Source organism: Hemiscyllium ocellatum, chromosome 7 (assembly GCF_020745735.1).
Source record: "Hemiscyllium ocellatum isolate sHemOce1 chromosome 7, sHemOce1.pat.X.cur, whole genome shotgun sequence".
Lineage (NCBI taxonomy): Eukaryota > Metazoa > Chordata > Chondrichthyes > Orectolobiformes > Hemiscylliidae > Hemiscyllium > Hemiscyllium ocellatum.
The window spans coordinates 73,945,174-73,971,036 of record NC_083407.1 but is presented as its reverse complement, the minus strand read 5'-3'; the positions used below and the strand labels follow the sequence as shown (position 1 = coordinate 73,971,036).

Here is a 25,863-nt window from a genome sequence, read left to right as displayed (position 1 = left end):
CTTCAACTTACCATGCATTTATGTTTTGTCCATGCCCCTCCTTTCATCTCACCATTAATACTGAAGTTTTCAATAGTCTCAGCCCTACTTATATGAATTTCATTGTGAACTCTTTCAGTTGCTCTCCAGGTTTTTAAAAGATTACTTAAAGCCTACCTTTTCAACTATTCTAACCCCACCTTAAAGAATTCCACTTCTTACTCTACCATTTGTAAAGCACCATGAACCAACTAAAAAGTCTTGATATAAATAAATACATTTGCTTTCTGGGCTATGATGTCCTTTAGAGTAAGTGCAAAAAGTTTCTTATATCATTGCAATGTGTTCCTATTGTCAGACAGCCATATGCAGTAGCCTCAGCACTTCCTGAAGAGAGCAAGGAGGATTGTAGATTAAACAAGATTTGAAGACAAACATTTCAAAGTTTAATGTGAGTTTCAGAATACATGTTCCAAATAGGTTGTACAGCAAACCCAATAAGCATCAGCTGATACTTGCACTCAAACAATTCATGTAACAGTTGTTAGTCCAATGTACTGTATCATGTGCAAATATAATTTCAATAATTTTCATTTTTAATTCCTGGATATATTTGTTAGACAGGAGGAAAAAAAAGAAAATATGAAGTGCTTTTTCCTTTCAGTGTCTCCTCTTTGAGAGTGCACGGTGAATGTATCCTACTGCCTAATTCAGTGCTCACTCGAGGTGTTAACGGAGAAGGAAAAGTAGTGAGCTGACTGGCGAACAATCTCAGCTGCTTCAACGATTCAGTTGGTTCTTTGGCTCCTCCAGCAAGGTCATACCATGGTCCAGCAATTGCTAGCTTGACATCTGATGCTGTGTTGGCTAGCTAGGTCTAGATTCTGGCCTAAAGAGGAATTAGACAGTGAGATGGTGTGGATGTGTGTCCCTTGAGAGATTGGTCCCTCAGTGTCCACTCTTAATGTGCCCTGCTGCTGAGCATTCCTACAGTAGGTTTTGTAAACTATGCGGATATGGATGGAATGCTGTAAAGACATGTCTGAATCTCTACAAATTCCACCAAGAATGGGAGACAACAGACTCATTGATAATGGAGCCCAAAGTCTCTATAAAAGCACCTATTGTGTGGACGTAGCTGCAGGTAAAATCCAGTCCTGTGAAGTTATAACACCCCTACGCAAATACATTGAATGGATTCTTTTAATAGCTGATAAGCTCAATGCAAAGTGTCTCTTGAAATGCAAGTGCTCAAAGATGGATGTACTAGTTTCTAAACTCAGCATGTTGTTTAGCTCTGTTGCTGCTTTTACTCTCACTCAAAAGTTTACATTCATCAGAACAAATACTTGCGCTAAATGCTGCAAGCTAACATGCATACAGAGATATTTGCTTGCAGATGGTGGCACTTCATTGACAACTTTAGAAATACAGTAGATATAAATGCCACAAGGATATCAACATAATCCTTTCAATAAAATGTGGCCAAACAGTCAATACAGGTAGCCCCAGCTATCCAAAAGGACAGTGTTCCCAGGAAACCTTTCGTAAGCTGAAACTGGCATAAAGTGAAGGTGCATGATGTATATGGGAAAAAGTATTGCCATTTTTTGTCTAAGTGAAAATCCTCTTCGGATTCGCAAAAAAATAGGTACTAATTATAGGTCTTTTGTGAAAGTGAAATTGCAAAGCAAACGTTCGAAAAGTACGAGATACCTGTATTTTGCTACAATTGCTAATGACTAAACGTATTTCAGTTCGAAAGATTAGGAGCTAGATTTCCCTCCGGGTTGGTGAATATCTGGCTTGCTGTACAGAGGCTGTCTCCAGTACTTAAACGGAACTCTGCAATAGGAACCTGGGATTCCAGTTCAAATCCTTTTACTAACTAACTTCATTTGGACTTTTATAGTAGGTAACTTGTTTTTTGCCACGGTGGCCCTGTCGGACCTCTCAAAACTAGAACTGGAGCCATCTCTATCTGCTTCCAACCCATGTACCCACAATCATTCCATTGGGTTGAAATCCAGATCTAAGAAAAGAATCAGATATAGCAATGATGGTAATATGCAAATGTAGAATAAACAATGCATATACCTCTGAAGTTAACTAATTTCAATAATGCTCAAACTGCTTTTTAATGGTCCCACTTTATCTTAAAAGTTGAATTGGTACATCAGCATGCATTTATTGGTAGAAATACTTTAAAATCTTTTTAAAAAAGTGTTTCATATCAATGGATGGTTTCTCTGGGAAATATGAGCCAAATGCTGGCAAATGGGTCTAGATTAATTTAGGATATCTGCTTGGCATGGATGAGTTGGACCGAAGGGTCTGTTCCCATGCTGCACATCTCTAGGACTCTATGATTACTGGCCAGAAAATCACCTGTGGGTGCTTCTCTCCTTGCTCCTGCACGTTATGTTTGGCATCTCCAAGGGTTTATACAAACTAGAAAGACCAAAATTATTACTTTGAAGCCCTAGCACATGAAGCTGAATCAGACTATTCAAAACATTGATGTCACATTTGGCGAGGATGAGTTTCCAATCACATAGCCACAAATGGTTACCTATTTTCACCTCTAAGATCACCCTCCTCCACTCCTTCCTCAACCTGGGTCTCACTACCCCTTGATAACTGTTCCAATATGGTCCTGACCAGCTGCCTATTTGTCAACCTCAAACTTTAGATCATTGAAATATCTACCTGTGGTATTATTAACTCAAAACAAAAAAGATCTTCCTCATACTTGAGCAGTGTAGTTGCTGTCTTACAGTGACACTTATAGTATGGCAATGCCTCAACTTTAAAATCTTCAACCTTGTCTTCTTAACTTCATTTAGCTAAAACCCTTTGAAAATCTCTGAACTTCAATTTATGCATCCTCTCTAGTTTAGAACAATCTATCACTGGTAGCCATATTTTCAGCTGCTTAGGTGCTAAACTCAGATTCTTCTCCACCTCTTTAGCTTCCTTTAAGTCAAGCTTAACATCTTATTTTGTCATATAATTCAATAATCTACTAGGTGTTAAATTTTGCTTGATAACAATCTTACGTAACACATGGTGGATGTTTTATGCTTTTATCGGTATTACACAAATGCAGTTTCAAAGAGGAGCCATATTGGACATGAAACATTAACTTTGAAAGTATCTGTGGTTAGAGAAAACAAAACATGCTGGAGTATCTCTATAGCTATAAAAGTTATTGTTGAATGTGTTTTCTTGCTGATGTTGTCAGTAAAGCTAAACATTGTCAAATTACCATCATGGTTAGAATTTTACTTTCTCCCACTGTTGGTTGGGGGATACATGCCATAAAATTCTGTGTGCCCCCTCTGTTATCAACTTCCTTCAAATATTTTCCCTTTCCCACCATGCACTGAATTACACAAATTCCCTTAACGTGTTCTGATCTGTGTTGAGGTGCTTTTATCTGAACAAATATCTATTCCCAAGCTGCAATCTTCTGAGAAAGGTGCTCCTCTAGCCCAGAGATGACAATGGTCACTCATTGCACTTCTCTCAGCATTACCTCCCTGGTCCCTTAACTGCATCAACCCCTGCTTCAATATAATCTAATTCAATATGATCTTATTCTTTGAATGTCCAGTTTTGAAACTAGCATATTTTCTGGCAACTTGCATGAGCAGTGCAAAATAAATTATGCATTTCAGATTTGGAAAACTCTTCCAAAGTCTTTGGATGCTTCGAACATAATGGAGTAGTCACATACATTACTAATGCTCAAACTTCACCTTGCAGTTGGCTTGTAATCACTTTTTAAATTCCGTCACTATAGGCTCAGCTGACTGAGCAATTTAGTACAAAGGATTACAACTTCTGGCAAAGTGCAAGTGCATAGAGGAAGAGGACTTCTCTGTTCATCTAGCATGATAGATTCAATATTTGCGTGCATGGTATAAACTATTTCAAAATCACCGAGAAGTGTGAAAGCAATTCTGAATATCCACAATCCTGGATGGTCCCTTCAGGCACATACAAATTTTGAATTAAAAAAATTATTTGCTCATTTATGAGTGAGAGTGGGCAATGTCCCTGATACTTAGAATATATTAGCTATTAAAGTCTTTGCCCTAAACTGATTTTTTTTTCCATAAACTTGTCTTTTTTTGTTACCTCTCTCCACCTGCAAAAAGGCTTTTAAGGTATTGTTGTACTGAACTACAGAAAAGCTGCAAAGGAATAAAATCAGAAGAGATGACCCAGCATCAACCTAGGTAAAGCACCATACCCTGCCCAAATCAGCCCATCAGTAACATGTACTAAAATTGCTTTACCCTGCAGACAAGCCCCACAGAAAAGCTTGATATGGCTATACTGATTAAATCATACCTTCTAGATAATGTGGAGAAGATGAGGACTGCAGATACTGGAGAGTCAGAGTCAAAAAGCACAGCAGGTCAGGCAGCATCTGAGGAGCAGGAAAGTTGACATTTTGAGGATAAGCCCATCTTGATGAAGGGCTTATGCCTAAAACATCGATTCTCTTGCTCCTTGAATGCTGTCTGACCTGCTGTGCTTTTCCAACACCACACTTTTCAACTCTTCTAGATAATGTCCCAGATAGCTCCATCACCACCTCTGGGCATATCAACTCCAGTAGAACATCCACCAGGGTGGCAGCACATTGTTATTCAGTCAAGAAGGAGCTGTCTTGAGAAACCTCAATATTGTCTCATAACAGGAGGGCAAACAGCAGGAAATTTTTCTTGCTCCTAATTACTACCTAATATCCTCCCTCAGCCGATGAATCAGTGTTCCTCAGTGTTGAACATGAGATGGATAGTGGATGGAAGGTGAAGAGTGGCTTGAGAACATTAGAGACCAAGGTGTGCATGTAGAGAAGGATATACAAGTCAGACCCAGCCTATGCAATTGGGTGAGGAAACATAAAAAAGGTGAAAAGCCTACTTGACCTTGCTCTCACCAAATGCATGTTTAGAACAGTATTATTGGAGGACTGACCACTGGACAATATATGTGGAGACAAAGGTCCATCTTCCCAAGAAAGATGCTGTATATCACTTTCTATCATTGTTGTAAAATAGGATAGAGTCATAATAGATTGTAAATAAAGTCTTTCCAGTCTGTTCTGTGTTAGGGCTGTTTAAAGTAAAAAGAGAATTGTGTAGAGGTCATGTGACCTGCTTTAAATTCTGCTTGACAACAAGCCTGGGTGACCTGCTTGCTATGGGGTTAGTGAGGCCCATTTTATATATTGTGAAGGCGGTCTAAGATGACATGGCATCTGTGATGGCCCTGGATTGATTGTTAATCTCTCAAGGCACCGACAGGTATTGGAATGTTAGGTTTTGTAAATGGCTGCGTATTATTATTTCATTTCAAGATAAAATGGAATGGAGGGGCTACTTAACGGTTAATTAGCACTTCTATCTGGACACAAGGCCTGTGGGATTCACAGTGCTATAGAGATGGGCTTTGACAGTGGAAGAATTCATAGCAACTAACACAGCAATGAGTTTCAAAGATTTTTGGGAAAAAAATTCCTAAATCTCTTAGGCAAGTTAATCTCCAAGAATCTGGGAGAGCGGGCACGACAGAGAAAGGTGCACAACCAACCTGCATAGTTACCAAACAGAATGCTGGTGGGAGCTTACACTCAGGTTAAAGAGACCAGGTTTGAGAGGACAAACAAGGCTGGAGGATTCAACTAGAACAAAGAACAAAGAAAATTACAGCACAGGAACAAGCCCTTTGAACCTCCAAGCCTGCGTCGATCCAGATGCTCTATCTGGACATGTCACCTATTTTCTAAGGGTCTCTATCCCTCTGCTCCCTGCCCACTCATGTATCTATCTAGATGAATCTTAAATGATGCTATTGTGCTCACCTCTAACTACCTCTGCTGGTAATGTGTTCCAGGAACTCACCACCCACTGCATAAAGAACTTTCTATGTGGATCTCCCTTAAACTTTTCCCCTCTCACTTTGAACTCATGACCACTAGTAATTGAGTCCCCCTCTCTGGATTTAGCCAGAAGGAAAAGATTTCCAGAGTACACCTCATTGTGCAGGTCAGTTAGAGAATTAGAAGTTTTCTGCTTGTCAAATAAAAAATAAAGCAAGCTGAGAACAGCTTCTGGCTAGTTTCTGGGGAATGAAGTGTCCATTTAAGGGACTGAGTAAAGTATAATTGCAGGGAGATTTTTTTTTGTCATGTTTTAAATTAAATCGGGAATCATTCCTGTTGTCGACAGTGCAGCTTGCATACCACAAAGTGTTTAGATAAAGTTACTTTTGTCTTGTTTATTACAGACGTCTTAAAACATGAAATTTTGTTGCACAAATCTGCTCAGTTGATTGCTGGAATTGAAATAATTTTTAAAAAGGCACAAATCTCCTGGGATCATAAGCTGTAGCAGTGAAAACAAGGTAAAGAGGTACAGTAGGCCAATCAGCAACAGCAGAGTTAAAAGACAAATGTAAATCAATAAATAATGGTTAATGAAAAGGTATAAACAAAAGGTTTGGGTGATTTTAAATCTTCAAAAATTGCACAAACCAAATTGACACAAGTAGTCCTGAAGATGAGTGCACAGTGTCATTTGGGGTAGTTGTTTAGAACAACTTGCGCTGAAACTAATCAGGACATAAACTACTTTAGCCTGGAAATGTGTAATTAGATAGGATTAATTAACAGTCAAGAGTGTCGTGCTGGACAAGCAGAGCAGATCAGACAGCATCTGAGGAGCAGGAGACTCAACATTTCGGGCATAAGTCCTTCACCAGGTGTGAGGCTTGTGGGCCCGGGGGTTAAGAGATAAATGGGAGGGGAAGGTAACTGAGAATGCAATAGGCAGATGAAGGTGGGGCAGAAGGTGATAAGTCGACAGAGGATGGAGCAGATAGATGGGAAAGACAATGGACATGTCAAGAGGGTAGTGCCGAGTAGAGGCTTGGGACTGGGATAAGGTGGGGGGAGGGGAAATGAGGAAACTGGTGATATCCACATTAATCCCATGTGGTTGCAGGGTCCCAAGGTGGAAGATGAGGCATTCTTCCTTCCGGCATTGGGTGGTTAGGGTTTGGTGATGGAGGAGGCTCAGGGCATGGTCTCCTCTACATTGGGGAGACAGAGCGCCAACTTGCAGATAGTTTCAGAGAACATTTCTGGGACACCTGCACCAACAAAGCCCATCGCCCCTTGGCTGAACACTTCAACACCTCCTTTCCACTCTATTAAGGACATGCAGGTCCTGGACCTCCTCCATCACCAAACGCTAACCATCCATTCCTGGAGGAAGAACACCTCATCGTCCATCTTGGGACCCTGCAGTCCCATGGGATTAATGTGAATTTCACCAGTTTCCTCATTTCCCGTTCCCCAGTCCCAAGCCTCCAACCCGGCACCACCCTCTTGACCTGTCCATCATCTTTCCCATCTATCTGCTCCACCCTCCTCTCTGACCTATCACCTTCTCCCCCACCTTCATCTACCAATCGCATTCTCAATTACCTTCCCCCAGCCACACTCCCCTCCCATTTATCTTTCAGCCCCTGTCCCAAAAGCCTCATTCAACATGAAGGACTTATGTGAGAAATGTCAACTCTCCTGCTCCTCGGATGCTACCTGACTTGCTTTGGACTCTGATCTCCAGCATCTGCAGTCCTCACCTTAGAACATAAAGCATAGAACATTACAGCGCAGTACAGGCCCTTCGGCCCTAGGTGTTGCGCTGCCCTGTCATACTAATCTAAAGTCCATCCCACCTATACTACTCCATGTACGTCCATATGTCTGTCCAGTGACAACTTAAATGCAATTAAACTTGGCGAACCTACTACCATTGCGGGCAAAGCATACACTTCCTACTCTGAGTAAAGAAACTACCTCTGACATCTGTCTCATACCTATCTCCCCTCACTTTAAAATTGTGTCCCCTCGTGTTTGCCGTGCCCATACTTGGAAAAAAGCTCTCCCTGTCCACCCTATCTAACGCTCTGATTATCTTGTATGTCTCTATTAAGTCAACTCTCAACCTTCTTCTCTCTAACGAGAACAGCCTCAATGCCCTCAGCCTTTCCTCGTAAGACATTCCATACCAGGCAACATCCTAGTAAATCTCCTCTGCACCCTTTCCAAAGCTTCCACATCCTTCTTATAATGCGGTGACCAGAACTGTAGACAATACTCCAAGTGTGGCCGTACCAGGGCTTTGTACAGCTGCAGCATAACTTCCTGGTTCTGGAACTCAATCCCTCTATTAATAAAGGCCAAAACACTGTATGCCTTCTTAACTACCCCGTCAACCTGGGTGGCAACATTCAGGGATCTGTGTACCTGTACACAGAGATCTCTCTGCTCATCTACACTCCCAAGAATCTTACCATTAGCTTAGTACTTTGCATTCCAATTACTCCATCCAAAGTGTATCACCTCACACTTGTCCACATTAAACTCCATTTGCCACCTCTCAACCCAGCTCTGCATCCTATCTATGTCTCTCTGCAACCTACTACATCCTTAGTCACTATCCATAACTCCATCAACCTTAGTGTCATCCGCAAATTTACTAACCCATCCTTCTAAGCCCTCATCCAGGTCATTTATAAAAATGACGAACAGCAGTGGACCCAACACCGACCCTCACGGTATGCCGCTAGTAACTGGACACCAATTTGAACATATTCCATCAACTACAACTCTGTTCTCTTTTAGCAAGCCAATCACTGATCCAAACTCTATGTCTTCCACATTCCCATTCCCCTGCATTTTGTATAATAGCCTACTGTGGGGAACCTTATCGAACGCCTTGCTGAAATCCATATACACATCAACCTGTTTACTCTCATCTACCTGTTTGGTCACTTTGTCAAAAAACTCAATAAGATTCATTAGGCATGACCTACCCTTCACAAAACCGTGCTGACTGTCCCGGATCAGATTATTCTTTTCTAGATGGTTATAAATCCTCTCTCTTATAACCTTTTCCAACACTTCAACAACTGAAGTGAGACTCACTGGTCTGTAATTACCAGGGTTGTCTCTACTACCCTTTTTGAACAAGGGAACCACATTTGCTATCCTCCAGTCCTCAGGCACTATTCCTGTAGACAATGATGATTTGAAGATCAACGCCAAAGGCTAGGCAATCTCTTCCCTTGCTTCCCAGAGGATCCTAGGATAGATCCCATCTGGCCTGGGGGATTTGTCTATTTTAGCACTCGGCAGTATTTCAAATACCTCTTCCTTGTGAGCCTCAATCTCTTCTAGTTTAGATCAAGTATCTCTGTATCTTCCTCGCCAACATTTTCATTTTCTATAGTGAACATGGTCGAAAAATATTTATTTAGTGCTTTCCCTATCTCCTCTGACTTCACACACAACTTCCCACTGTTATCCTTGATTGGCCCAATTTAACTCTCGTCATTCTTTTATTCCTGACATACCCATGGAAAGCCTTAGGGTTTACCCTGATCCTATCTGCCAACAACTTCTCATGTCCCCTCCTGGCTCTTCTGAGCTCTCTTTTTAGGTCTTTCCTGACTTCCTTGTAACCCTCAAGCGCCCGGAGTTTTCACATTTTGTCCTAACATAAGCCTTCTTCTTTGTCTTGACCAGGGATTCCACTTCCTTAGTAAACAACGGCTCACTCGTTCTATATCTCCCTCCCTGCGTGACAGGTACATACTTATCTAGGACACACAGGAGCTTTTCCTTGAATAAGCTCCACATTTTTAATGTGCTCATCCCCTGCAGATTCTTTCCCCCATTCTATGCTTCCTAAATATTTCCTAATTGCATCTTAATTTCCTTTCCCCCAGCTGTAACTCTTGCTCGGTGGAGTACACCTATCCCTTTCCATCACTAAAGTAAACCTGACAGAATTGTGATCGCTGTCTCCAAAGTGCTCACCTACTTCCAAATCTAACACCTGGACAGACACGTTACCCAGTGCTAAATCTGAAGTGGCTTCGCCCCTTGTAGGCCTGTCTACATTCTGTGTCAGGAAGTCCTCCTGCACACACTGGACAAAAACTGACCCATCTACAGTACGCATACTGTAGTGATCCCAGTCAATATTTGGATAGTTGAAGTCCCCCATGACAACTACCTTGCCTCTCTCACTCCTATCGATAATCATCTTTGCTATCCTTTCCTCTACATCTCTGGGACTATTGGAGGCCTATAGAAAAACCCCAGCATGGTGACTTCTCCTTTCCTGTTTCTAACCTCAGCCCATACTACCTCAGTTAACGAGTCCCCAAACATCCTTTCTACAACTGTAATATTATCCCTGATCAACAATGCCACACCTCCCCCTCTTTTACCATCTTCTCTGTTCTTACCTTCTATGATTAATTACCAATCTTACACTGAAGGGTCTGTTAGGCAAGAATGATTACAGCATGGTAGAATTTCATATTCAACTTGAGAATAACAAAGTTCAAACCTGAAATAAACTATCTTGATGAAAAGCAATTACAATGAATCAAGCATACTAGGCAAGGAAAAGAGAGTTAGAGGTAAGGCAGCAGAAAAGTAGCAGTAGATATTTAAGAAAATATTTCATAATTTGCAACAAAGATACATTGCATTGAGAAAGAGAGACTTGCAAGAAGAGATGGAAATCCTGAGATAAATAAGGAAGGATTGTATCAAATTTGAAAGAAATGGTAAACAAAAAACTTAATATTAGTGGTTGGTCAGAAGATTTTGTCATTTCTAAAATGTTCCCAAAGAAAAGTGAAATTTTAAATACAGAAAGCTAGCAATTAACATAAAAACAGGCAGCAGGAGCTTCTACAATATATAAAAATAAAGGGCATCTAAATGGAGTTTTGGTTGCTTACAGCACGAGACTAAGTAATTAATAACGAGAAATAAAGGAACAACAGAGGTACTGAACAAGTATTTTGCATTTGTTTTCACAACAGAAGAAGCAAAAGGTAGGGAGAATTAAAACAAATTTTCATCACAAGAAAAAAAGTACAAGGGGAAATTAATGGCACAGAAGGTTGGCAAGTCCTCTGGCCCTGCATATAGGATCTTCAAAGTAGTGATTGTAGAGATAATGGGTGCATTGATTGTAACTTCCCACACTACATAACATCCACCCCTTCCAGAGAATTACTCAATACTCTTCCATATGAAACACCATATGGAGGAAGCACTGAATGTGGCAAGACAACAGAACATTTCTGTGAGGGTCCATCAGCAAGAGAATGGCACAGTAGCACCACTTACTGACCAAGCTAGCGTAGTCCTAAAGGAAATAAGTTCTGCAGTGAGGGGACTAACAAACAAACCTATTTGACCCTGTCCATACTGATCTACCTGAGGCAGATCCATCCATTCATGCAAGTGTAGGCAGAAATAAATACCCTATAGTTTTTGTGACCAGCAAAGCCTCTTCTACACAGAGGAAAGTTGACAACAGGAGACTACAAGTCTACAAAGATTAATTTAATGTGCAAAAAATTGACAGATAGAGTTTAATGTGGCTCAATTTGACAAGAAAATAGTATATTATTTAGACTGGAGAAAGACTGCAAAACAGCTCAAAGGTAAAAGACAGAGGATGGTGGTGGAGGGTTGTTTTTCAGACTGGAGACCTGTGACCAGTGGAGTGCCACAAGGATCGGTGCTGGGTCCTCTACCTTTTGTCATTTACATAAATGATTTGGATGTGAGCATAAGAGGTACAGTTAGTAATTTTGCAGATGACACCAAAAGACAGGAAGAGGGTTACCTCAGATTACAACAGGATCTTGACCAGATGGGTCAATGGGCTGAGAAGTGGCAGATGGAGTTTAATTCAGATAAATGTGAGGTGCTGCATTTTGGGAAAACAAATCTTAGCAGGAATTATACACTTAATGGTAAGGTCCTAGGGAGTGTTGCTGAACAAAGAGACCTTGGAGTACAGGTTCATACGTCCTTGAAAGTGGAGTCGCAGGTAGGTAGGATAATGAAGGCAGCGTTTGGTACGCTTTCCTTTATTGGTCAGAGTACTGAGTACAGAGTTGAGAGGTCATGTTGCAGCTGTACAGGACATTGGTTAGGCCACTGTTGGAATATTGCATGCAATTCTGGTCTCCTTCCTATCGGAAAGATGAAATGGGTTCAGAAAAGATTTACAAGGATGTTGCCAGGGTTGGAGGATCCGAGCTACAGGAAGAGGCTGAACAGGCTGGAGTTGTTTTCCCTGGAGTGTCGGAGTCTGAGCAGTGACCTTATAGAGGTTTACAGAATCATGAGGGGCATGGATAGGATAAATAGCCAAAGTCTTTTCCCTGGGGTCGGGGAGGCCAGAACTAGAGGGCATACGTTTAGGGTGAGAGGGGAAAGATATAAAAGAGACCTAAGGGGCAACGTTTTCATACAGAGGGTGGTACGTGTATGGAATGAGCTGTCAGAGGATGTGGTGGAGGCTGGTACAATTGCAACCACCACATTTGGATGAGTATATGAATAGGAAGGGTTTGGAGGGATATGGGCCGGGTGCTGGCAGGTGGGACTAGATTGGGTTGGGATATCTAGGTTGGCATGGACGGGTTGGACCGAAGAGTCTGTTTCCATGCTGTACATCTCTATGACTTGGTGGTGCAGAGAGATCTCTCTCACAGTAAGTTAAATTACAGACTTAGTGGCTGTGGATAATTCAACAACAGAAAGAGACAGGTCCACAAATATTCCAAACCTCAACTAATGATAAGCCTAGCACATCAATGCAAAAGACAAGGTTGAAGCATTTACAACCATCTTCAGTTCAAAGTGACAAATAGATGATCTACCATGGCCTTTTCCTGAAATGCCAGCAGAGATGTCAGTCTTCAGACATTCACTTCACTCCAAATTATGTCAAGAAACAGCTGAAGGCACTGGACACTGAAAAGTCTTTGGGTCCTGACAACATTCTAGCAATTGGTTTGAAGATCTGCACTGCAGAATTAATTGGATATCCTAGCCAAGTTGGTCCAGTACAGCTACAGCACTGGCATTTACTGAACATAGAAAATCTCTCAAGTGTACCCTGTCCATAAAACGTGGAACAAATCCAACTCAGCAATTCATCAGTCTGCTCTCATTAGCAATGTAATGGAAGGGTTGTTGCCAGCAATATCAAGTAACAATTACTCAGTAATAATCTTACTGCCCTGTTTAGGTTTCACCAGGGTGACTCAGCTCCTGAACTTGTTAGACATGGAGCAAACATGAACGAAAGGGCTGTACACCAGGGATTTGAGGAGGGGTGGGGGGGTGATGAAGCGAAGCAAAACAAAAACAACTGCCCTTGACATTAAAGGCAGCATCTGGGCGAGCATAAAGAAATAGAATTGTGGTACTGGAGGCCAATAATCTCAGTCCTAGACAGATACTGTAGGAGTTCCTCAAGGTAGCATCCTTGGCCCAACCATTTTAACTGCTTCATTTATGAACTCCTTTCCACCATCAGGTTAGAAGTGGGATGGTTCACTGATGAGTGCATAATGTTCAGCATCTTTTGAGTCCTCTGGTACTGAAGCAGTCCATTTGTAGCAAGTCCTGGATAATCCTCAGGTTTGGGCTGATATGGGGTATGAGTATTAATTTGCCTCTGAACAGCAGTTGCAAGCAGCATTGCCAAGAAGCAATTACCCAGTCTTCTCTTCTTTATATTCAATGGTATTACCATTGCTGAGATCTCTGCAATCAACAGTCTGTTAGTTACCAATGATTAGAAAATAAATTGGACCAGCCATATAAATAATTCAGTTACAAGGCTAAGTCAAAAGCTGCAGATTCGCTGTCGGAGAAAATTACTGCAGGTGCAGGAAAACAGTAAATGCCTGAGATCACAACGGGTCAGGAAGCATCCATGGAAAGAGAGCGAACTGATGATTTGAGTTTAGAGGACTCTTCGTTGGAGCCTCTAATGAACAGTCACCTAGACTCAAAACATGAGCTTGCTGCCTGACCCACTGTGATCTCCAGCTGTTGTTGTTTTAGCTACACATTCCCTTCCAAGTAACTAATCTCTCTATAGCAAAAAGACCATTCATCATCCACAAGGAACCAATCTGAAGCGCGATGGAGTACTCTTCACTTGCCTGGAGGAGTTCAGTGCAGCAACATTGAAGATGCTCTGCAGCATCTTCAATGTTGCAAAGCACTGCACTTGATTGGTACTCTGTCAATCCGCGAATCACAACGACAGAAGTATATATACTATCTACAAGATGCACTGCAACAATTCACCACCGCCTCTTTGAGAGCACTTTTCAAACCTCTACCACCTAGAAATTCAAGGAAAGCAAATGCACTGGAGAACTACGGCTTGCAAGTTCCCCTTTAAACCACACACCAGTTTAACTTGGAACGATATTGTCATTCCTTCGCTTTCACAGAGTCAAAATCCTGGAACTTTCTTCCTATCATTACCTTGGGTCTACTATGGGTGCACATGAATTGCAGCAGTGCATGAAGGCAGCTCACCACCAAGAGCAATTAAGAATGAGAAGCAAATGTTATTCAATACAATGATTCTTTCAAAAGATGACAAAAAAAACTGTAGAGCAAGTCATATCAGTGTCCTCTGCAAGGTCTGATACTTTTTCACTTCATGTGTCTACAACAGCAAAACATACGCCTAAGGGACAAATATGTAGTGAAATCTGGAAGCAATAGGGTAATAACTTGCTAAGGCATGTAAATGCTCACAAGAAAGACAGATTCACAATTATCTTCCACAATACAAAGCTGTGATCCACTGCATGCACAGTTGATAAATAAAATTTTGACAAGAGATCTTTCACTTCAGGTTTCACACCAAAATTACTTTGGTGGGACACAAGTCAGGTACTAAGCATGACAAAAGTTTCCATTCGTCAGTTATTGTTGATTTTCACCAAGTTCAATAAGAAAATTTAACACAAATGACCAGACATTTATATTTAGATGAATGGTGCCGAACACCTATATAACACTCTGCTAATTTAAATAACAAAATCAAAATTTTATTAAAAGAGGATCGTAACATTTCGGACACTTGTACACCAAGTTTTTTTATATAGGTATTGCAACAAGAGTTGCATTTTCTTTGCCATACGAGGATTCATAATTTGCATATAATCTTAACCTTTTAAATGCACATAATCATTGGAAAACCCAATTTTGGACCAAAGAAATGCATAGTATTTTCAGTGAAAAAATATGATTAACTTACACCATCCAAATTCAAAATGCATAGAAAATGAAATTGGCCTTAGACAAGTAAACTACCATCCTCCAATTTCTGAAAACTGTGCCGACAGAATGCATTTAACATGGACCAAAATAATTTCCTTACAGTTGAGCACTAAATTTATTAAACAGCATTATAATTTAGAATCTGCTATACAGAGACTAATTCTTGGGAACTTGTACTGCAAACTGTATTTTGAATTCATGTAAAGATTGTCCTGGAGGTCCTTCTTTACTACAAGTTTTAATAAATACAGTATATCTGAAATACTACAAATCGAAAACATGAATCAAAATTATCCTACTTACCGGATTTTTGTCAGGATGCATTGAGAGTGCAAGTTTCTTAAAAGCTTGCCTTATCTGACGATTAGTTGCACTTTTTGACAATCCAAGCAATTTATAATAGTCCTCATCAGTGTAAACTATAACTGATAAGCATGTTATAACAAAAATACATAAAATAATTTTGTTTGAGGACTGTTTACGCTTCTCTAAAGCGAGAAAATCAAAGCATAAATACTCCATTTTGCAGAAGAGAATTTCAATCAACTTTGAATGTGCCCAGTGTGTGCGTACAATTAAGTTGCTGGCATGGTTCTTGATCTTTGTTTACAACATCTTTATTCTTGAGGCAAATTCAATAATTGGTTGTCATGTTGTCTTCCAAATCATAATCTGTAATCAAAAATAAAACTTCAGCTTTTACTACATTCATCCCTTTTCGTGAGGGAAAAAAGTAGAAGCAAATCCACTTTGATCTTATGCAATAAGTTAGCTATATATTGCCATACTTATTCATAATAGCTTCAAACCCATACATGACAGTAGAACACTTAATCAGATGTAGGAAACAATTCCCCATTTATCTCAGCATAATCAGTGCTCAACTTTCTCTCCTCAGATACTGCCAGACCTGCTCTTTCTCCAGCAATTTGTCTTTCTTTCAGATCTCGAACATTCACGTTTTACTTTTGTCAAAAATAAGATTTCAAGTATCTGCAGTTCTTTGTTTCATTTCAGTATCATAGTCAGATGTTGCTTTCACATTCAAAAAAATAACTGGCCTGATTAATTGCTGGGGGAGGATTCATAGAGATGTACAGCACGGAAACAGACCCTTTGGTCCAACTTGTCCATGCCGACCAGATATCCCAACCCAATCCAGTTCCACCTGCCCATTTACCTCCAAACCCTTCCTATTCATATACCCATTCAGATGCCTTTTAAATGTTGCAATTGTACCAGCTTCCACCACTTCCTCTGGCAGCTCATTCCATACACATTCTACCCTCTCAAAAAGTTGCCGCTTAGGTCCCTTTTATATCATTCCCATCTCACCTTAAGCCTATGCCCTCCAGTTCTGGACTCTCCCACCCCAGGGAAAAGACTTTGTCTATTTATCCTATTCATGCCCCTCATGATTTTATAAACCTTGACAGTAAGCTTTTAGTTATCTTAACTAGTATCAACATCTTGTCCTCATTTTCCACCCCACCAGCCTACATGTACTCTGCCGTTTCTGTCACTTCCAAAGCACATCTTTCCCTCCATTAGCAATCCGAAAGGACTGCTCTCTTCACAAAATGGTTCACTCCTCAATTGCACCTTGTCTCTGTTTCACAACAACTTCCAATTGCAGGACGTGTAACACATGGCCTATTGTTTCCTCCTCTTCTCTCACTATTCAAGGTCCTAAACATTCCTATTAAATGAAGCAGCAATCTTCCCGTAATTCTTTCAATTAAGTACACTGAACTTGCTACTTATAATGTGGTGTTTTCTACATGGAGAAAACCAATGCAGTTTGGGTGAGCGCTTTACAGAAGAGCTGTATTCATTCAGCAAGAATGACTCCATGCTGGTAGATGTTTGACATTAATTCACTACTTCGCTCTCATACTCACATTTCAGTCCTTAACCTGTTGCACGTGTTGTAGGAAAATTGAAGAGACAGCTTCCTTTTCTTTGAAAAAGGATGAGCCAGTCTAAATCTTGCTTACATGTTCTTATTTTTGAAAAGAGGATTATTATTCTGCCATTCACACCGAAAGGAAAAACGTTTTGTTACTTTACTACAACAATTAGCACTGTCTTTTCCTTTTGTTAGGAAACATTCTTGTCATTTCATTTCTCCTACCTTCTGCTCTGTCCCAGACTTTCGCTTTTGTTCTCCCTTCCTTTCCGTTGACAACAGTGGAGAAAGTGAGGTCTGCAGATGCTGGAGATCAGAGCCGAAAATGTGTTGCTGGAAAAGCGCAGCAGGTCAGGCAGCATCCAAGGAATAGGAAATTCGACGTTTCGGGGATAAGTCCTGATGAAGGGCTTATGCCTGAAACGTCGAATTTCCTGTTCCTTGGATGCTGCCTGACCTGCTGCACTTTTCCAGCAACACATTTTCAGTGTTGACAACAGTGCACAACCAAGGTTTCTACTTTCCTTCAGAACACTCATTTCGGACTTGAAACTTTAACTCTGGGCTTTATCTCCAGATGTTGCCAATACTATTTCCAGCACTTACTGCTTGTATTTCAGATCTCCAACATTCACAACGTTTTACTTTTCTCAAAAATAAGCATTTTAGCCAGACCCATAATTGAGTGGAAGAGGAAAAACCTAACCAAATCATGTGGACAACACATGCAGATTTCTTTACATTTGTGTGATCAAATTTTATGAATGACCACATAACACGGGCGGCACGGTGGCACAGTGGTTAGCACTGCTGTCTCACAGCACCGGAGACCGGGTTCAAATCCCGACTCAGGGGACTGACTGTGTGGAGTTTGCACGTTCTCCCTGTGTCTGCGTGGGTTTCCTCCGGGTGCTCCGGTTTCCTCCCACAGTCCAAAGATGTGCGGGTCAGGTGAATTGGCCATGCAGGGCCATCTGTTTCCGTGACAAAGAACATATCACCAACATACTTTCCTTTGCACATTTGTGTTGTTAATAGCTATTGAATTTCCTCTAATGTGTTGTTGAAATAACATTGTTCTATTTCAGGTTATTCTTCTTTCAGGTTTTTCCAAAAGATCTTCTGATACAGACTGAGCAGGATATGTCCAGCTCTGCTTCTAGAATCTAGAATCTAGAATTGTGGGCAGCACGGTGGCACAGTGATTAGCACTGCTGCCTCACAGTGCCCGAGACCCAGGTTCAATTCCGGACTCAGGCGACTGACTGTGTGGAGTTTGCACGTTCTCCCCGTGTCTACGTGGGTTTCCTCCGGGTGCTCCGGTTTCCTCCCACAGTCCAAAGATGTGCGGGTCAGGTGAATTGGCCATGCTAAATTGCCCGTAGTGTTAGGTAAGGGGTAAATGTAGGGGTAGGGGTATGGGTGGGTTGCGCTTTGGCGGGTTGGTGTGGACTTGTTGGGCCGAAGGGCCTGTTTCCACACTGTAAGTAATCTAATAAATTATTTCACTTATTATTTTTGAAAACAATTAAATAAAAGGCAGAATATATACCCATAAAATGCCTTTCTTCTTTCGAAGTGTGGGCAAATCGAACAACCAATTCTCACACAGAACAAAAACCTATAAATAGCAATTAGATAACTGACCAGATGGTGTGCTTTGGTGTCACTCGCCAGCGAATAACGGTTGATTAGAAGATGGAGACAACTCGCATACTCTTCTTCAAGGTATCTCAAGGTCTTTTAGAGCACCTAAACAAGCAAATTGGACCTTGGTTTAATCTTTTATCCTACAAGTTAAACATCTAACTCTATAGCATTCTCTCAACATCATACTGAACCTTCAAACAAGATCAAGATCATGTGCTTAAATCACGGAATGTAGCTTGAACCTACACAACAGTATGAGTTTACATTGCTTTTAAGATTGCCAGATAACATAATACCCTTCAATGGCAAATCAGTTCTGCTCATATCCTACCATGTATGGTACTGGATATTCAGGAAAAGTACTACTAAAGATGTAGATGCTAGAAATTTGAAATAAAAACTAAAAAGTATGGAAAATGAAGGTTATCAGTTTATTTGTGGAGAGGAAAAACGAAACATTTCAGGGTAGTCTGAAGGTGACAGCTTTCATACGTTCATCATTTGTCATAAAACCCTAGTTCATTTTTTCCACACACCATTGATGGAAGTGCAGTACGAGTTGCTTGTCTGCAGTCGACATGCGTGCTTCAAATTTGCCAAATTGTGTCAACCAAAGCAGAATGCTTTATCATTGTTTATTAAAGTGTAATAGTTAGCAGGGCACATTTTCAAATCATAATATATGCATTAAATTTAAAAGAATCACTTGAGCTTGATTCGATCATTTCAAATTTAAGATTTACTCAGAGAAATTACTTTTGAGGATCCTAAGATATAGTACTATTAGGAGAACTAAACTGAAGAAGTGAACTGAGCATCTGACAAGCAATTTAGCATAATATTAAAGCATATTGCTAAATTAGTTTTCTGAATTTTGGACAGATGCTCAATAAATCATGTGGCACCACTGGATAGTACAATTTCTGGTTGACAACTGGAATCAAATTTCTTCAGAAATTTCCTCAGATCTGTGATTAAATGCTAATCTGCAATGTCCATTTAATGTGCCTTTATACAGTGCTTAATGATGAATTGGTATGGACATGTTTCTGGTTATATGTTCGAAGAGTTTTACCCAATTGTAAATACCATTAGATAAACTGCCACGTTGTTAGATTAAGTTTCAAAACACCTGTTTGCCGAGTTGACCATAGCAACATCCATGACACACCCAGCTAAACGATCGAGTACAATATTATTTACACTCAAGGTTCATTCTGAACTAAGTTATGTAAACTGAATAGAAAATGAGAATATGCTATTTTTAAGAGGTAATTCCATCAACATTAGCTTTGACCACTTTTCTGGATGCTCGAAGGTCAAGTACCATGCGTGTACCATAAAGAATTCACTTGTCATTTGAGGGTGTTATGCTATCAGGCACCATCAGACTGTTTAGTTTTCAGTTGCCTGCAAGTATGTTCCCTAAGCTTTGCAGAGAAACTGAAGCATTGACTTTAGTACAACAAGCCTGCCATGATCATGGGGTTCAGGAGTTAAAACATTAGATAGGATCAGAATATGTAAATGCAGTGTCAGTTTTTAAAAACAATTCTGCTTTAAAGTCTACCATTTAACATACTATTTGATCTCTTCTCAAATATTAATTCACAAATCTAACTGTCAGTATGGGTTTCTTCCTCTGGGTTTAGTTCCAGTGCAAACTGCAAGGTAGTTCAACTAATAAAGTTTGTATCTAATTCGTCCACTTACAGTTACTACACAAGTACAGTCTATTTTACATGGTATTCCTGTTGCGACATCTGTGGTTCCCAGAAGTTTCAAATAATCACATTTCCGGATACAAAATTCTGGATCATCCTTCAAATATATTTCACAGATCACACCATGTGCTGCAGTCGAATACACTGTTGCTTAGCACCTGACCATAGTGCTGGAGTGATGTCACACACTGGCTGTAAATATGCATAATATAGTTCCTCAATAATACTCCCCTTTAAAAAGATAATGCCTCCATATATCAAAAAGGACTGTTAGACATACTTTAAAACATTAAAGAGATACCATTCTTGATTGCAGGTGAATGCTCTCTCAGTATGCCAGTATGGGTGGTACTTTGTGGTGGCTATTATTTCCTCTGTGTATTCCTGTACTTCAGGCAAATGTTACATGTAGATAACACTCTATTGATGTTTTCGTAGATGCCTATCCCCTTCAGAACTTACACAAGGCTTCTCCAATTACAAATGACGCACGTATTGGGAGAAGCTTCAATAGGAGATGAATCTTTATACATTTCAGCCTTGTGTTGACAATACAACCTGCTAGCAGAATTTCACTTCCTGGCTGATATGTTCAGAGTTAAATTGTTACTCTGAAGCCTAAAGGAGTAACTTGTGCAGTGTTGTTGGTGTCGATATGGATTTTACATGTAGATCAGTTCCAATGGACAATGATTACTCCCTACTATGTAGTTATGGGAGAAAGTTCATAACATTTCTCACATTCATGCATAATTGCAAAAAGATTTCTTTCTTGGTTGACATATGTAGTTTTGGCTGATATTATCTGACCATTGATTCTTAACCACTTTTGTAGGCTTGCTGTGAATATATCCTGAACCTTACTTATGAAACTCCAATTTAAAATCAAGCCAAAAGAAACTTCAGCTTTTTGTCGTCTCTTGAATCTCCATCCCAAAAGATAGTTAGGATATTTTCAGGACTCAATTTGAATCAATCAGGTGTTTACACCATGCCAAAAAACCAGTATTCTGACACCTTCACAACACATTTATTTACATTTAGCTTAATGCTAACTTTCCTCATTCTCTCTATGGCTTCATGCAGATGGTCATCATGATCTTTTTCATCTACAGCATAGATCTAGTTTACATAATCTCCAACAACTGCATCTTCACTACCTCTTCATTTCATCTACTTTCTACTGCAATACATTGTGGCTCACTTTTGAGGCTAAACAAAGTAATCTGCAGGAAGTTGTACCAACCAAAAGGTATATCAAATGAAATCAAGAGCAAAGATTTCTTGTCAATTCCAAAAGCATTTCAGGTTTCAACTCTAGTGAAAATGTTAGCCCCTACCATTGTTGATGAGATTCTTCTAGTGTTAAAATGGGTTAGTAATTGCTCTCTTGATGTTTAGAACCTAGGCAAAAAGGGAACGGTCCATTTTCATTTCTTTCTCATCATGATGGAATTACACATATCTATAAGTTCTCTTATTCAGGTATCAGTCACTTCCATTTCTCTTTGAAGCTTTACTTTTCTATAGGCGTATTACATGGCAGTGGGTCAAGTGTGTGTGGATGAATCACTTTTCTTCTCTGGATCAACGGCGATGAGCAATGAAAAATCTTAAAACATCCAAGACTTCCATCATAAAACATTCTATATACATTTATAGCAGATCTCATGTTTTTCATCACAGACTTTTCTTCAAATCAGTTTTACTACCTTCAACCATTGGTCATGCCTCATTTATTTCATAGCTTACTGAGATCAGCTGTAGTGTTTTGCAACTGCTCAACCTGAGAATGCAGGGCCATCTGTTTCCGTGACAAAGAACATATCACCAACATACTTTCCTTTGCACACCCTTCTGATTTGTGTTGTTAATAGCTATTGAATTTCCTCTAATGTGTTGTTGAAATAACATTGCTCTATTTCAGGTTATTCTTCTTTCAGGTTTTTCCAAAAGATCTTCTGATACAGACTGAGCAGGATATGTCCAGCTCTGCTTCTAGAATCTAGAATTGTGGGCGGCACGGTGGCACAGTGCTGCCTCACAGTGCCTGAGACCCGGGTTCAATTCCCGACTCAGGCGACTGACTGTGTGGAGTTTTCACGTTCTCCCAGTGTCTGCGTGGGTTTCCTCCAGGTGTTCCGGGTTCCTCCCACAGTCCAAAGATGCGTGGGTCAGGTGAATTGGCCATGCTAAATTGCCCGTAGTGTTAGGTAAGGGGTAAATGTAGGGGTATGGGTGGGTTGCGCTTCGGCAGGTCGGTGTGGACTTGTTGGGCCGAAGATCCTGTTTCCACACTGTAAGTAATCTAATCAAATCAAGTTTCAGCTTCGTAATTGGTGCTTATTTTTCATTTTCTTTCAACTGGAAAGTTTTATGCATTTCTTCTCTTTGAAAAGTTTCATATCCACACACAGTTCATGTAGTTGTATGGTTCTTTAGTCTATTGCATCTTCAAACTCATCATCTTTTTTTCCCGGATATGACTATCCTGGCTTTTTATCCTTTTTTCTTCCTCTGTGAAGAACCTCCCCCATTATATTTAAAAAACCCACACACTACTGCCTACGTGCCATAGTGTTGCTCTGTCACTCTCCAAGCAATTGCTTTGCTATCTTCCTTTGTTTTTTCACATCTTTATCCAGTGATTGTACTTAACACAAACTCTGCATTTTTATCTATAAATAGGACATTGATTTCTGTGAACTTGTATTCTTCTACAGCTTTTGTAAACCTCTTTATTTGATATGTAATATTTTGCTCTTATTTTACTGTGTCAACCAAGCTCCTTTTCCCTGGTGCGAATTGAAGGCGAGCATTTTCGTAGACAGCATCATTTTTTTTATATCTGCGCAGACCACAGAAATTCTTACACAGCACTGACATCCAAAACTGGTTGAACTTTATTCAAAGCTATTTCACAAATCCTGCCATGTGCTACACAGTGACACATGTTACTCAGCATTAGATTGTCATACAGTCATAAGATGGCATTCTGGATACAAGTATGCATAAGATAGATACAAACAAGGTAAAAACACAATAAACCAAATATTTTGGGAATAATCATCTGTGGTTACATGCTTTTTACATTCTAACTGCCAACTGTAGATTTGTAGATCCCATGCTTAACTCACCACATCTGGTGACAGCAGTTTTGACTTCATTGATCATTGATTTTTGAACCACAGCTGAAACAGGTGGCTTTGAAAGCAAATTTGAATAAGCATTTATCAAAATGATTTTTTACTGATGCTAGATTCCATAGTAAATAGTGTACTTGCAGTGCAGAACTGCTTTACAGTAGAGTTGCACAGGGTTAAAAAAGTAAACAAACCAAACTGAACTTTCCAGAACTCCCAGATTTAGGTAAATCATAACCAAACATATACGCTACACATTTTTACAAGCTGATTTTTGTTCTTTATAAATCATTCACAGAAAATTGCTTGACTGATTGTGTGTGTAGCAGCTGTAAATTTATTTTGCTGAATTTGCAAGTTGGTCCTGAAATAAGTACTAATTCCACAGACAAATCACTTAAAATTTAGGTTTCTAAATTAAAAAAAAGATTATTCTTCCTTTGGCTTTCTGAGTCAATTATAACAAAAAAAAACTTAACAGCATGCCCCACCCCCATTCACCTATTGTACTCTTTGCTACCTTCCCCAGCCACACCCCCCCCCCCCCTCCCATTTATCTCTCCACCCTGGAGGCTTCCTGCCTCTATTCCTGATGAAGGGCTGTTGCCCGAAACATAGATTTTCCTGCTCCTCGGATGCTGCCTGACCTCCTGTGCTTTTCCAGCACCACTCCGATCAGAAATTAAGCTCATCCTATAAAATTATATAAATAATGAAGTGTATTGACCTCCTCTTCTGAACTATCTGACATTTCAAACATGAGCAAATAATCAATTGGTGATATGTGGGCTTGGTGTATCAGTCCAGAGAGTATTAATGAAAATGCAGAAAGTCACTTTTAAAAAAAAATGAAGTACCTTGCCTCAAAGGGTTAACTTTTCAGGTACAGATCCTATGTCCAAATGAAGTTGGAAGAAAAAGCAAACTCCTTCATTGGATTCAAGTGACACGTATGGGACGGTTCAAAAAAAACAAAAAAAAATCAATGAATTAATGCTCGTATACAGATTAGCTGGAATCCATAGCAACAACTCTTATTCAGGTAAGCGAAAGAAATGGAATTGATGAGGGAGTTCCTCTGTCACACTTCAGATCCTGACAATGAATTCAGCAACAGGAAACTTTTAACGACCATTTTACTGACCTACTTTTAAAATCAGAACTTCTTATAGTTGTTTCACGCCAATCGAGTTTATTGTAATTTCCTTTTCCCCACCTGGAAAAAGGTATTGCATTGTCACCTGTTGGGCACATCCCCATCAACACTCCTCAGTCTGTACTTTCTAGAATTCTCCATCCCCTTGTTCCCCGTCCATCAATGGGACTGGACTGACTCTCCACTTTTGACAGTTATCTTCCCCCACCAATACACATGCGAGATGCTTGTAGAACCGCACACAGCGGCCAAGCGGCGACCGCCGGAGAGAAGGAGGAAAGCGGCCGCTCCTTGGCTGGCCATTGGCGGTCGCAGGTTCACTCACCAGCCGCTCGGAGTGCTTTCGCCGCGGATCCTGTTTGAGCCTCCACACGTCCGACCCGGACTCCTCTACCCGACGCACTTGTGTCCGGGAGAGCGCGCCGCCTTGCTCGCACGCACCCCTTGAGCAGGCCCCGCCCCGAGCCGGATACATTTCCAGGATACGCAGACAAAGGGCCGAATGACGTCAGGGGCCTCGAGCGTGCCACGTGTAATCCGGCTGTGGAGCTCTGACCAATGGCAGAGCGCCAGGCTTGTTACATTCACACAATGGGCAAAGCCCTGTGGGCGATCTATCGGACTGATGATACATTCATGACAAATAGCGAGTGAAAGAAGTTCAAGGACCGACTTTACCTTGGGCCTTAAATGCAATAAAGATGAACCGTTGTGGGACACTGATAATGTTCTTACCCCTGGGTTAGGAGGCCAGGATTCAAACCCTACCTACCCTGGTGGTGTGCATTAACATCTCTGAACGGAATGATTTTGCATGGAGAGAATGCGCTCATCGATGGCAAATGAACCTGAACGAGAAGTTGCTTGCCGAAAGATGTAGGATAGAAAGTTCACAATGCATCTTCATCTTAGGGCGTCTGTATCAAGTGGCTTTTGTGTATCACTTAAAGTGTATGTAAATCATGCAAACAGAACCTAGGGATTTTTTTCCGTGAAATCTAATCAAATCACAGAATTGCTGCAGTGCAGCAGGACTGCCAAGATTGTTGCATGTGAGACTTTGCTAGGTCCAGTGTTGTGGT

The 25,863-nt window shown here is 40.5% G+C and overlaps 1 protein-coding gene across 2 annotated transcripts in view; it reads right to left on the bottom strand.

The window, feature by feature from the left end:
- dnajc10 (DnaJ (Hsp40) homolog, subfamily C, member 10) overlaps positions 1-25,238 on the bottom strand; it is a 72,030-nt gene extending 46,792 nt beyond the window's left edge. Inside the window, exons 1-3 of one of the 2 annotated variants that reach the window (XM_060827344.1) lie at positions 25,107-25,238; positions 18,756-18,860; positions 15,503-15,871 (exon numbers count right to left, since the gene is read on the bottom strand). In XM_060827344.1, the coding sequence (XP_060683327.1) occupies positions 15,503-15,721 (219 nt within the window). In that variant the 5' untranslated portion in view covers positions 15,722-15,871; positions 18,756-18,860; positions 25,107-25,238. Of the gene's footprint in view, positions 1-15,502; positions 15,872-18,755; positions 18,861-24,482; positions 24,526-25,106 lie in introns of those variants that run through there. The other variant, XM_060827345.1, reaches the window with a different exon arrangement.
- Between the last annotated feature and the right edge of the window lie 625 nt (positions 25,239-25,863).